Source organism: Hypomesus transpacificus, chromosome 14 (assembly GCF_021917145.1).
Source record: "Hypomesus transpacificus isolate Combined female chromosome 14, fHypTra1, whole genome shotgun sequence".
Lineage (NCBI taxonomy): Eukaryota > Metazoa > Chordata > Actinopteri > Osmeriformes > Osmeridae > Hypomesus > Hypomesus transpacificus.
In genome coordinates this window covers 16,015,377-16,026,910 of record NC_061073.1, presented here as the reverse complement: position 1 = coordinate 16,026,910, position 11,534 = coordinate 16,015,377, and the positions used below count along the sequence as shown (strand labels likewise).

Genomic DNA, 11,534 nt, shown 5'->3' with positions numbered 1-11,534 from the left:
CAGTGTAAATTATACAAACTCGAATGTTATAATTCACTGGGATATAATGTCCCCACACAAAATATGACATCTTCTATCTTTATAAAATAATTTGGAAGAGTTACAATTGACCCTTGCCTCCAAGGCCACCAGAAGAGATTTCATAGTCCTACGTATCTGTTGAGTTAAAGTCTTATCTAAACGAAGTAAAATGATAAACAATGTGGTATTATCCCTTTAATTTCTCCGATTGCTCACAGCCGATTGAATAAAAATGCTCCCTGAGCTAGTGTTCGAAATTCTTGAAAATGTACCATAAAGCTTAATCTAGCGGTCAAAATCATAGAAGGCAAAATGTAAAGTGTACTTTGCTGCCATCTTGTGTAAAATACAAGCGTAACGTCACTTAGAAACGAAAACAAAAATCACTTCGACGTCCTTGGGGTTCACGGTAAAATATGCACTAAACAATCTTAAAGTTGGTTCTGGAAACGTTTTTCACGAAACACAACTTAGTGTTTGAGGGTGTGTGTGTGTGTGTCATAACCTACCAAAGGTCAAGAACACCACAGCGTGATGCTATAAAAAAACGTGACGTCTTAGGTGTCTAACAGGTAAAGTTGCTTTGACATTCCTTAACTACAGCACGCTAGTACAGTACGCTACAACAATACATTTGTTTCCTGGCAAAGTACGGAAGTTGTTCACCTGTTTAAGTGCTGTATTGTATTGTTCAGGAATTCAGATGCTTTTGTTGAGTACACTACTCCGAAAGGCTTCTTGTAAGCCCGCGAAATTTTGGTGATTGAAGACCATACCAAGTCGTACCTGGATTCAACAGCTGTTCATCATGCCAGGCCACAGGAGGCAGGTAGGCTGGATGTCTCACCTGCTTACAGTGTATAGTTCTGTTGGTATGGAAAAGTTTAAGTCTAAGAAAACAATTTCATGAATAATATTCATGCTGCTTGCCTGATTTTTTAATCAGATACTGGATCAATAACATTACATTATTACACAATGTATTAAGCAATGCAATTGGAAAAAAACTAAATAAATTATGTCAGAATAAAACAGAGAATACTTTTTCAGTCAGTTATGATACCCCTTGTCTGATTGTCTTCTGATGGACATTCTCAATTCATTGGGTTTAGGCTGCTCTACCACTACCTACAACTATTTGCCCAAACTCACAACAGCACTTTTAGATAACAAACAATATGTCGTTTCTTATCATCTCTGTGGATGTGACTTCATTGACTTGATTGATTACTGATTGTCAGTTTGTTCCACCTGTTGTCAATCTGTTTGTGCATTTAAGACCTGCCTTTTTCTGTGTATAGTGCTCAGTCTTGCTATGGTTTGAAACCTTGTCTCTTGCCCTGTAGCTTTAGGTTTTTTGAAAGGGGTCTGTTTTTTGTTTTTTTTAACTCTTCCTGGATTACCACATTTCTTACTGCTTTTCATAATTTGCCTCACTCAGTAAAACAAGATTTTTAGACTTAAATCTCTAGTGTTGCTGATTTGTTTGCCTGTACGTGGGTTGAATCTCTCACCCTTACATCCTAAATGTGATTACTGTCACAGACCATAATTCCGACGCCATACAGCTCTCTGATTCTGTTGATCGATCACAGTCCTCACCGAGTTAGGATGGGGAGGTGCAAGCTCTCCCAGGCAACAGCATTCACAGATCACGACCCACCTAAGAAGCATCATGACTTTCTTTTAAAGAGATAATGAACCTGGTGCAGGATGGTTGGTCCATTTTAAGTCTGATTGTAATGCCATAAAAAAAAAATTGTGAACTCATGTTGAGCTGTATACGGTAACCATATTTAGCATTTTGATGATTTTGTAGGGCAGCATTGAGCTGTTGGAACTGTTTAGAGTGGTGAAGGAGAATGGCAGTGAGTCCGGTGCACCTCCACCTGTGGTAAGAGCATGACTGAATGATTCTAGCCTCTAGGCATTAGACTAGTTGTCTACATTTGTGTAAGCATGAGATGGGTATTGACCATTTTGATTTTGTATTTTCCATTTGCAGCACACTCCACTATCATATGACTTTGTCCTAGTTGCAAAAGAAATTACTGACCAGGAGAAAGAGGCATTCAAGAAGCAAGTTGCATTCATTGAAGCACTAAAGAGGAAGAACTTAAAAATCACAGTGAGTTGTGTGCAATGACATCCGACCCTATCAGTATGATCAACTGCCTGATGCCATGTCGATATGACGTAAAGCATTCTTTGTCTTTAATTGTTTTGTATTCATGATTCAGAAAATCATAGATGACGACATAGTCTTCTACGGGATTCAAGCCCCCATCGGGATATTTGAAAAGTACAGGTACCTGCTAAAAGTGTCGGATGCATGTAACTGGAGCTGTGAACAACAGGGTACAATACCACTCTCCACCAGGTAAGAAACATGGAACAGCACAGGTGTCTTCTCCTGGGTTACTTTGTAGACTTTATACCTCTTGTGTTCAGAAACATTGACATAGTGACAACAGACTTGCTTCTACTTCCTTAATCCTTCTCCACAATCACTATTGACTGACTGCCAAGCTGGAGTTCTCCTCCTTTGCTATTATTAACATTATTTCATTGAGCAGGATTCCCAACCTGTAATGCAGGTGGGCCTACACACCAATGAAAACTAAAACCAGACCGAGCTGATGGGCACTTTGTCTTCTTTGATCACTCAAGTACATTTTGCTGTGAAAGCAAACTGTTTGGCTACCGTGCTCTCTCTCTCTCTCTCTCTCTCTCTCTCTCTCTCTCTCTCTCTCTCTCTCTCTCTCTCTCTCTCTCTCTCTCTCTCTCTCTCTCTCTCTCTCTCTCTCTCTCTCTCTCTCTCTCTCTCTCTCTCTCTCTCTGCCCCTCTCTCTCTCTCTCTGCCCCTCTCTCTCTCTCTCTCTGCCCCTCTCTCTCTCTCTCTGCCCCTCTCTCTCTCTCTCTGCCCCTCTCTCTCTCTCTCTCTCTCTCTCTCTCTCCGCCCCTCTCTCTCTCTTTTTCCTTCTCTCTCTTTCCCTCTCTCTCTTTTTCCTTCTCTCTCTCTTTTTCCTTCTCTCTCTTTCCCTCTCTCTCTCCGCCCCTCTCTCTCTTTCTCTCTCTCTCTCCGCCTCTCTCTCTCTCTCTCTCTCTCTCTCTCTCTCTCTCTCTCTCTCTCTCTCTCTCTCTCTCTCTCTCTCTCTCTCTCTCTCTCTCTCTAAAACATGTGATAAGCGCAAATTAAGTAAACGGATGTTTGAGCTGTGCAAGTTGGTCACGATGCAGAACAATTTGGGAAAGGCTCCAACCTAGTTTTTCTTGATTTCAGAATCCGGATTGTCCACTTCATCTTGAATAACACCTGCCTTGACACAGGAGGTGAGGATGTGTTTGCATTCGTTCACACTCTTCCAAATGTTGTCAGACTTCCAGTGTTATAATCTCTCCTGTCTCTTACGTCCATCTCCAGAAGACCTGCGGGGTCTCATGAAGAAGAATGTTTTTGACGCAAAGTTCTGTTTGCATGAGGTAAACCAATATGGTGCTCTGTGTCTTCCTGATCTTGGGTAGTTATACTGTGTGCTGGTTGTCTGACATTCATGCAATGCGTTTGGCAGAGACATAGTAGTTTTTGTCACAAAACCATTTCAGAAGGTGGAGGATGAATAATGAGGGTGAACCACAAAAATGCTTGCCATTGTTACACAGACTATTTTGGTATGCAGTGATACACCTATGGGCTAAATATAGTTACATGGCATCAGTGAGACACTGGCATTGTTCTTGGGAAATGCTTGGTTATTGTGAGCTGTTTAACTGGGATGGCAGACCCTCAAAGTATCCTTTTTAAGTCATTAAAACATAATAACTGATGTCAGATTGTTTTTTCTCGCTTTCAGAAAAAGATACAGAAGGAACTGACGAAAAGCTGGGCACGATGGAGCGCTTGCTTCCAGGGGCAACCAATCACAGCAGTCAGGTTAGACTCACAACCAATCACAGCAGTTAGGTTACAATCACAACCAATCACAGAAGTCAGGTTAGACTCACAACCAATCACAGCAGTCAGGTTAGTTTCACAACCAATCACAGCAGTCAGGTTAGATTCACAGCCAGCAGGTTAGACTCAAAACCAATCACCGCAGTTAGGTTACAATCAAACCAATCACTGCGGTCAGGTTAGACTCACAACCAATCACTTTGTTAGGTTACAATCAACCAAATACCTGCAGTTAGGTTAGAATCACAACAAAACACTGCTGTAAAACTTACCCCCAAAATACCCCAATCTTAATATAAAAAAAAAAAAATCCAAAGGGTTATGCTCAGAGTTGGATCAGTAATGTGGACATTTTGGTCATTATTACCATAACTGTTAATTCTGTTGCCCGTGTGTCAGGAACTACTTTGGAGAAAAGGTAGCCCTTTACTACCTGTGGCTGGGCTGGTACACATGTCTGCTCATCCCAGCTGCTGTCATAGGGGTCATTGTATTCCTCTATGGGTTGGCCTTTTTCAACACCTCTCCACTCGTGTAAGTCACCCCCCTACTAGTAGCTGGTCATTGTGCTGTATCTCTGTGTAATGCCTGCTCTACTGATTTGATCCACCCCAATGTTTGTGTTGTAGAAAGGAGATTTGTGAGTCTGACGCTGTCATGTGTCCCCTTTGTGACAAGAGATGCAAAGTGTGGCAGCTTTCTGACACTTGCGATTACGCTAAGGTATTTGCCTGGAAGGGATGGATGGTGGGATGTTGTTGGTCTTGAGTTTCATTTTGGGTTTTGAAACATCCTGTGCTTGATTGAGATGACGTCTCTCCCTGTAGGTAAGCCTTCTATTTGACAATGAGGGGACAGTTGCGTTTGCTATGTTCATGGCAATATGGGGTGAGTCACATGGTGTGGATGTGTACAAGAAGTGATGTGCAATGCTTCTTCACCAAGTCATGCAAATCCTGGAAACACCTTCCTTGTTTTTCAGCCACTTTGTTCTTGGAGTTTTGGAAAAGACACCGGGCTTCCTATGTCTGTGAATGGAAGGTGTTTGATTGGTCCGAGGAGGAGGTACATTGTGGTGATTGGTTGGTTGTCTCTGGTGGTGGGATTACACATTTAAACAAAACATGGAGGCATTGTTTAAAAATGAGTTTCTGCGTGTTAACAGGAGGAGTTGATCTTGGACATTGTAAATGATGGAGAATGTGAGCCCAAAGAATATAAGCATTCCTATCTTCGTAGCACCGTGGTTCTGATCCTGGTCACCTTGATGGTGAGTGCTTTCCTTTCAAATTCACAACATCCAAACTGTATCTTTTCCTTTTTAATCTTAATTGAAAGATGCATTTTCATGCTATTGTGTTTAAAAAAAAAAACTGTTACGTAGAAAATCAGCTTCAAAACAACATTTCAATACTGTTATGAAGGTTACGTATGATATACGACGGTGCATGAATGCTCGCGAAGGGCCCTAAAGTAGCCGTGCGTGTTCTAGATGCTGCTGATCCTTGGCCTGGCCCACGCCCTGGTGGTGTTCCGGGTGCTGGCTACTGTGCTGCTGGTGGAGTCTCCCTCGGAATTTCTCCGTGATCACTCCAACACAGCTGCTGTGATATTGGGGGCATTGGTGCACTTCTTCACCATTAGCATCATGGCACATGTACATCAACCTCCCTTCACCTATTATGATTCTGTTCATGTTATTGCTTTCTTACTCTTGATTTCCAACCTTAACCCTCTCTTTATTCTTGGTAGGTCAACAGGAAGGTAGCACTCAAGCTTTGTGAAATAGGTTTGTGGGATTGATTGTATTGAAAATGGTTTTGTTGTTCATTTACACTGTTGTGTTCCACGTGCCACCTAGTGGGCCAGAGGAGAATGACGTGTTCTTAATATTATTTTTTTTACTTTTCTCAGAGAAAACGAGGTCCTTTGCTGCCACCGAGAGGAGCTTCACTGTCAAGATGTTCACCTTCCAGTTCTTCACCTACTTCTCCTCACTCTTCTACGTGGCATTTTTCCTGGCAGGTGAGGTCTCCAGTGTCTCTGGGCATTTAGCTGTTTGATAAACTCCATTGGGGGTTAGAACACAAACACGGTTCCTTTTCTTTGTAGGATAAATGGACATCCAGGTGGCTATGTGCGGATTGCAGGGAAGTGGAGACTGGAAGAAGTAAACATGAAAAACAACAGGATTTTTACTTCACATAAAAACTTAAAAGATGTATTTTCTTTCTGCCTGAATCAATTAGGAGTATTAACTTTTTCATGCTATGTGTCCTTTTCATGCAGTGTCACCCAAGTGGTTGCCTCACAGACCTTTTTATCCAGATGGCCATCATTATGGTGCTCAAACAGACGGTCAGCAATGTCTTTGAGTTTGCCGGCCCGTAAGTTCACAGTGAGATGGTAAATGTTTTACAGGTGTGTATATGAGTTTACAAAGGACCCAGGATCATCGCAACTGTGTGTGTGTGTGTGTGTGTGTGAGTGTAGCTGGTTCTGCAGGTGGTTCAAAAGGAGGAAGACCAAGTTCACGAGGAGGTGTCTTCATTGTTACCACAAAGAAGGCTCCAACGCCGAAGAGGTGGCGAATCTGTGTGACAACTGCACGCTAAAGGATTTACTCTGCAACTACCGTCTGAATGATGTTGACTCCTTTAGCCTTTTCGAGGAGTTCCTGGAGATGGGTATGTAATGTGTGGGGCTGACTAACAAATCAATGTCAGGACTCGGCGTGTTGACAGACTGACGAGGAAGAAGTAGGTCATTCGGTGTGAAGTTTTACGCTTCATCCACAGTGATCCAGTTCAGCTTCACCACCATCTTCGTGGCGGCGTTTCCTCTGGCTCCTCTTCTTGCTCTTATGAATAACATCATAGAGATACGTCTGGACGCCATTAAAATGGTCGGCTGGAACGCAGAATGGTGCCCAAGAAAACCAACGATATCGGTGAGGGACAATCAAGGCAGGGTGATCATCATCATCTGTCTGGGACTGTGTCTGTGAATAACTATGGTTATGCATGCATTGTGTGTACTGTGCTTCGTTAGGTGTGTGGACTGATGTTTTGGAGGCCATTGGTGTGTTGGCAGTCATTGCTAATGGGCTAGTCATCGGGGTCTCATCAGACTTCATCCCACGTTTGGTGTACCGCTATTGTTATGGCCCCTGTGCCAACAGCAATGTGACAGGTGTCGAGTGAGTGTGTAGACAGCAACAACAACAACAAATGGTGGCCTGTACACGTCGCTCATGGAAGTGCTACCTCAAAGCAGATTAACGACTGACTTTCTTGTTTCTTTCTTTCAAAAGCTGCATGGCGGGCTACATCAACAACACTCTGTCCATTGTACGTGTGGATGACCAGATCATCCATAGTGAATTTTTACCCAACCAGATGATAACTCACAGTGGAGTGAACGTCACCGCCTGCAGGTTCAAACATGCTTCAGCATATATCCTTAACAATCAGATAGTATGTAGTATTTATGATGGATTGAATGTGTTTTAATACCCGTTTTCAAAAAGTTGGATCAATAAAATTGACTTGACTTGATTCTCACAAAGCAAGAATGTTTAGGTATTGTCCAGTAGGAGTATGTTAAGGTGTAAAACTGGGATGCCTCTGTCCACAGTTATAAAGACTACAGAAGTAACGAGGACTTCAGCCTCACTCGACAGTACTGGCTGATATTAGCAGTGCGGGTTTGCCTTTTACATGCTTTTTGAGGTAGGAACTCAGCTCTGACACTCTAAGCTTGACTAGTTCCTGTCCTAGCATTTGTAATGACCTCTTATTTCCATGTCCCACCTGGTCTCTCATTCTCACGCCTGTGGATAGCACGTGGTCGTCATATGCAAATTCATTGCAGCCTGGTTTGTTCCAAGTGCACCCATGCAAGTTAAGAATGACAGACTCCATGACAAACTCCGTAGGCTGAAGGAGGAGCTTCGGTAAGCGTTTTTAGAGAGCATATCATAAATACTTTTGTTATTTGAACAATTTGAGCAAGCAACTTGTATTTTCTTTCCCTCAGGTCGTCTAAGGTATGAAAACCTTAGACAGGTTGGAGTTATATGAAGGTAGAGCACTTCAGTGTGTCCACACACCCAGATTGATGAGTCTACTGAGGAATAATATTGTTATCTCAATGACGTGCGTTTGTTAAAATGTATGGTCAAATGTTGAAGTGCTGGCCAAATGAATTTTGGCAAGTGTTATTGACGGTACAGTTTGTATTGTGAGTGTTTGTGGAGTTACTTGGGCCTTGTACAACCTTTTACTACTTTTCCTTGCAGTGTTTTGTTTTTGTATATCCTTTGTTGTATATTCTTGACATTGTCATTGATGATTACCTATCATCACAATTTTCCAAGGACGAAATGCAAAAAAATAAAAAATAAAACTTTTTTGTACAGAAAACAACTAGAGGGTCATACTTTGTCATCAAATGCAATTAAATGACTAGTTGAGACTGGTTAAGACTGTTTTGGCATACAAACGTGGTTTTATTCCACTTATAGGTGCCGACGACTAACCTGTAATGGCGTGGGGAAATAGTCTACTATTATTTTTGGACCGTGACTAGCCTATCGCTGATAAAATAAATAAACAAGAACTCGTAGTTTCATTAAACAGGTGAGGAAATGTCACGTGGTCACACGTAACCACCAAACAAGTCATGCAGAACAGGTGAGTTCATAACTCGGCAGTAGAGCAAGTGAACACCGATGTTACAGGATGCTTTATAGGAGCATATATGAATAAAACACCTCAATAAAGGATCTATGTTTATGGTCAAGAACGGAACGATGGAATCGATATTTACTGCTTTAATTGTGGCATGCTCCGGTTTCTTCCCGGTTTTTGCTGGAGGTAATGTAAGATTACAATATAGTTCTGTACAGCAGGTATTCCTTACTTCATTCACGAGTTAATACAAAAAATAAAATCACAGACATAACAGCCTAGTTAATGTAGGCCTAATTACCTTATTTTGTCATACACTTTTGGAGGAATAATTAATGTTGGATTCGGCTCCTGTTTTTAGCCGTGTGTGTAGTCTGCATCCGCCAGCAGACGAAATGTGTTGATGTAAGATGTGCCATTAAGTTGTCGTATTGCAGTGTTTCAAAGTTATCGAAAGCTCAATCGATCCCCAGCTATCCAGTCTCATGATGATTTACAAATGAAATGACTACAGTATCTGTAGCTCTTTAGTGAACTCTAGTCTGTCACCAAATTACTCACTCTGGACTTCGCACCCGGATGTGATGCAAAGTCACAGTGCCAGAGTGTGTTAACCTGCCTTCTCTGAATTGTTTCCTTTAACACGTTTTTAGTTAGCCTATTAACTGAAGATGAGTTGTTGAACTCCAGGTTTCATACTTGACTGAGCATCTTGAAGAACTGGTTAAAGAGATTAGTCAACTGTGGTGAAAAACACCATCTCGACAGATGTTTGCGTAAGGATTCTGAATTATTTCCTAAACTGCCCATAATACACGGCTCAGTTGAGCAATTTCGGTCAAGTAGTTTACCAATTTGCTCCCAATTGTATCGTCTGTCAAACTGAGTGAAAACGTGGTGATAAAAACGTTAACCTTCATGCCCCATTAATATTCACCTGCATATTGTGTGTTGTCAGCAAAAATAATTTTTTGTTGAATTGTACACAGAGACTACAGTATCTACTGACTGCATGCAAAGCTTTAGCTCAATGGGCTTTTGGGCAAATGGGACCAGGGTAACTATACCTGTGTGCTTAAGCACCACAGCTCTGACTCCTTCACTGTGCGACTCACCATCAAAGGTGATTCAAGCAAGACATATTTTAACAGTCAAATTATATTATAGAAGAAAATAACAAAGCTGTCTCAAATGCTAGTAAACATAATATCTTAATGATGTGTATTTCTGAGTAAGGAATTGTGCTTCTTGTGGTAGCCATGAGTAACATGTGGGGTTAGGGGGTTGTGTTCACCACACCTGCAAGAAGGCATTTGGTGTTCAGCGTGCCTTCCAGATACTACATGGCTGTCTCAAGCTTTCAAGACCAAGTGGACAGCGTGAAGGCCTGTATTGTTTTTAGCTACTGCAGTCAATAATGGTAGCTGGGGCTTGTGTTCCCAGAGTTGTGCACCAAAGCCCCTGAGTTTAAGCCCAGTGGGAAGCAACCTCAGCTACGGGAGACACTGGGCTCAACGGCATTCCTGAACTGTACCGCCCTCGTATCCTGGGGACCCCAGGATCAACCCTGTGACGCTGTCGTGTCCTGGAGCAAAGATGGCGGCATTCTTTCAAATCATAGCCTGCACCCTCGGAATCTCTCCAAATGGTGAGTTCAGAAAGTCCCGTATCCAGATAAACTCCCTGAACTGGATTTATTTACATTTAGTTCTTTAGCAAACGCTCTTATCCAGAACGACATACAGGGACATTCCCCCCCAAGGCAAGTAGGGTGAAGTGCCTTGCCAAGGACACAACGTCATTTTGCATTGGCCGGGAATTGAACTGGCAACCTTCTGATTACCAGCCCGATTCCCTAACCGCTCAGTCACCTGACTCCCTAGTATTTAATAGTAGCTGTCACAACAGGGGAGAGATGAAGGGGGCTACTGTGTGAATCTTTGTGGATGTGTATGCCAGGCTTGTGAGCCCCACTCAGCAGATACTGAACAGTGTGCTGGAGGTGAGGCTGAGGGAGGAGGAGGACTTTGGGCTGTACACCTGCAGAGTGGGAAATGCCTCGACCGACTTCAGTCTGCACAATATAAGTAAGACCACAGGACCTCGCATGGTGTTACACATACTGTGTTCACCATCCACAGTAGGCCTCATGTATGTGGAACAGAGTCTGAAAATGATACGCAGAAAATAATATTTTATGACTTTCTTGTTTTCATGGTTTGTGTGTGTCTTGTGAGTAGACCGCCCCAGCCACACAGCTGCATTGATAGCTTCCATCATTCTCCTGCTTATCCTCACCACCTCCTCTATATTGTACTCCACATGCCACCTCAACATCCAACTCTGGTACAGAAATAAATATGGGGACTATGAGATCAATGGTGAGGATCCCTTCTGCCACATTCATTTGCTGAAAGAAGAAAACTGCCCCTCTACAATGTTTGAGAATCATTTTTTATTCACATTCTGTCTACCTCATCAGATGGCAAGATATATGATGCTTACATCTCTTACGTAAACAATGATAACGACAGGAAATTTGTCAACTTCATCCTCAAACCTCACTTGGAGAATAAGCACGGGTACAAACTGCACCTCAACAACAACGACATCCTGCCTGGTTCAGGTAAAGACGGAACACACAGATCTGCTGCAGCCAATGAGAACGTGAGAAGCATGAACTTAAAAATGGAAAATCCTTTATCTGCAGAGCCGTCCGCAGAGCTGTTGATGAATGTGAGCCGCTGCCCGGCGGCTAATCCTGGTGCTCTCTCACCCTTACCTGGAACAGGACTGGTGCTCCAGCAACTTCAGGTCAGATCTTATCAGCCCGTTAGACATTTACATTTAGCAGACGCTCTTATCCA

The 11,534-nt window shown here is 42.6% G+C and overlaps 2 protein-coding genes across 2 annotated transcripts in view; both read left to right on the top strand.

Annotated features, from left to right (window-relative positions):
- The first annotated feature begins 605 nt into the window (after positions 1 to 605).
- On the top strand, positions 606 to 8,400 carry LOC124477031 (anoctamin-9). Its single transcript, XM_047034546.1, is given in 26 exon segments — positions 606 to 850; positions 1,841 to 1,915; positions 2,027 to 2,149; positions 2,262 to 2,401; positions 3,305 to 3,354; positions 3,446 to 3,504; positions 3,876 to 3,955; positions 4,376 to 4,510; positions 4,606 to 4,699; positions 4,804 to 4,864; positions 4,959 to 5,041; positions 5,142 to 5,246; positions 5,469 to 5,633; positions 5,729 to 5,765; positions 5,891 to 5,998; positions 6,085 to 6,146; positions 6,266 to 6,363; positions 6,470 to 6,663; positions 6,775 to 6,882; positions 6,885 to 6,926; positions 7,028 to 7,175; positions 7,290 to 7,412; positions 7,613 to 7,682; positions 7,684 to 7,707; positions 7,819 to 7,931; positions 8,015 to 8,400. Coding segments are annotated over 26 exon segments (2,334 nt in total). The 5' UTR covers positions 606 to 829; the 3' UTR covers positions 8,031 to 8,400.
- Positions 8,401 to 8,676: 276 nt separating this feature from the next.
- sigirr (single immunoglobulin and toll-interleukin 1 receptor (TIR) domain) overlaps positions 8,677 to 11,534 on the top strand; it is a 6,544-nt gene continuing 3,686 nt past the window's right edge. The window contains 7 exon segments of the mRNA XM_047034531.1: positions 8,677 to 8,853; positions 10,111 to 10,315; positions 10,627 to 10,754; positions 10,908 to 11,048; positions 11,150 to 11,293; positions 11,378 to 11,415; positions 11,417 to 11,481. Coding sequence (XP_046890487.1) covers positions 8,766 to 8,853; positions 10,111 to 10,315; positions 10,627 to 10,754; positions 10,908 to 11,048; positions 11,150 to 11,293; positions 11,378 to 11,415; positions 11,417 to 11,481 — 809 coding nt within the window. The 5' untranslated portion in view covers positions 8,677 to 8,765.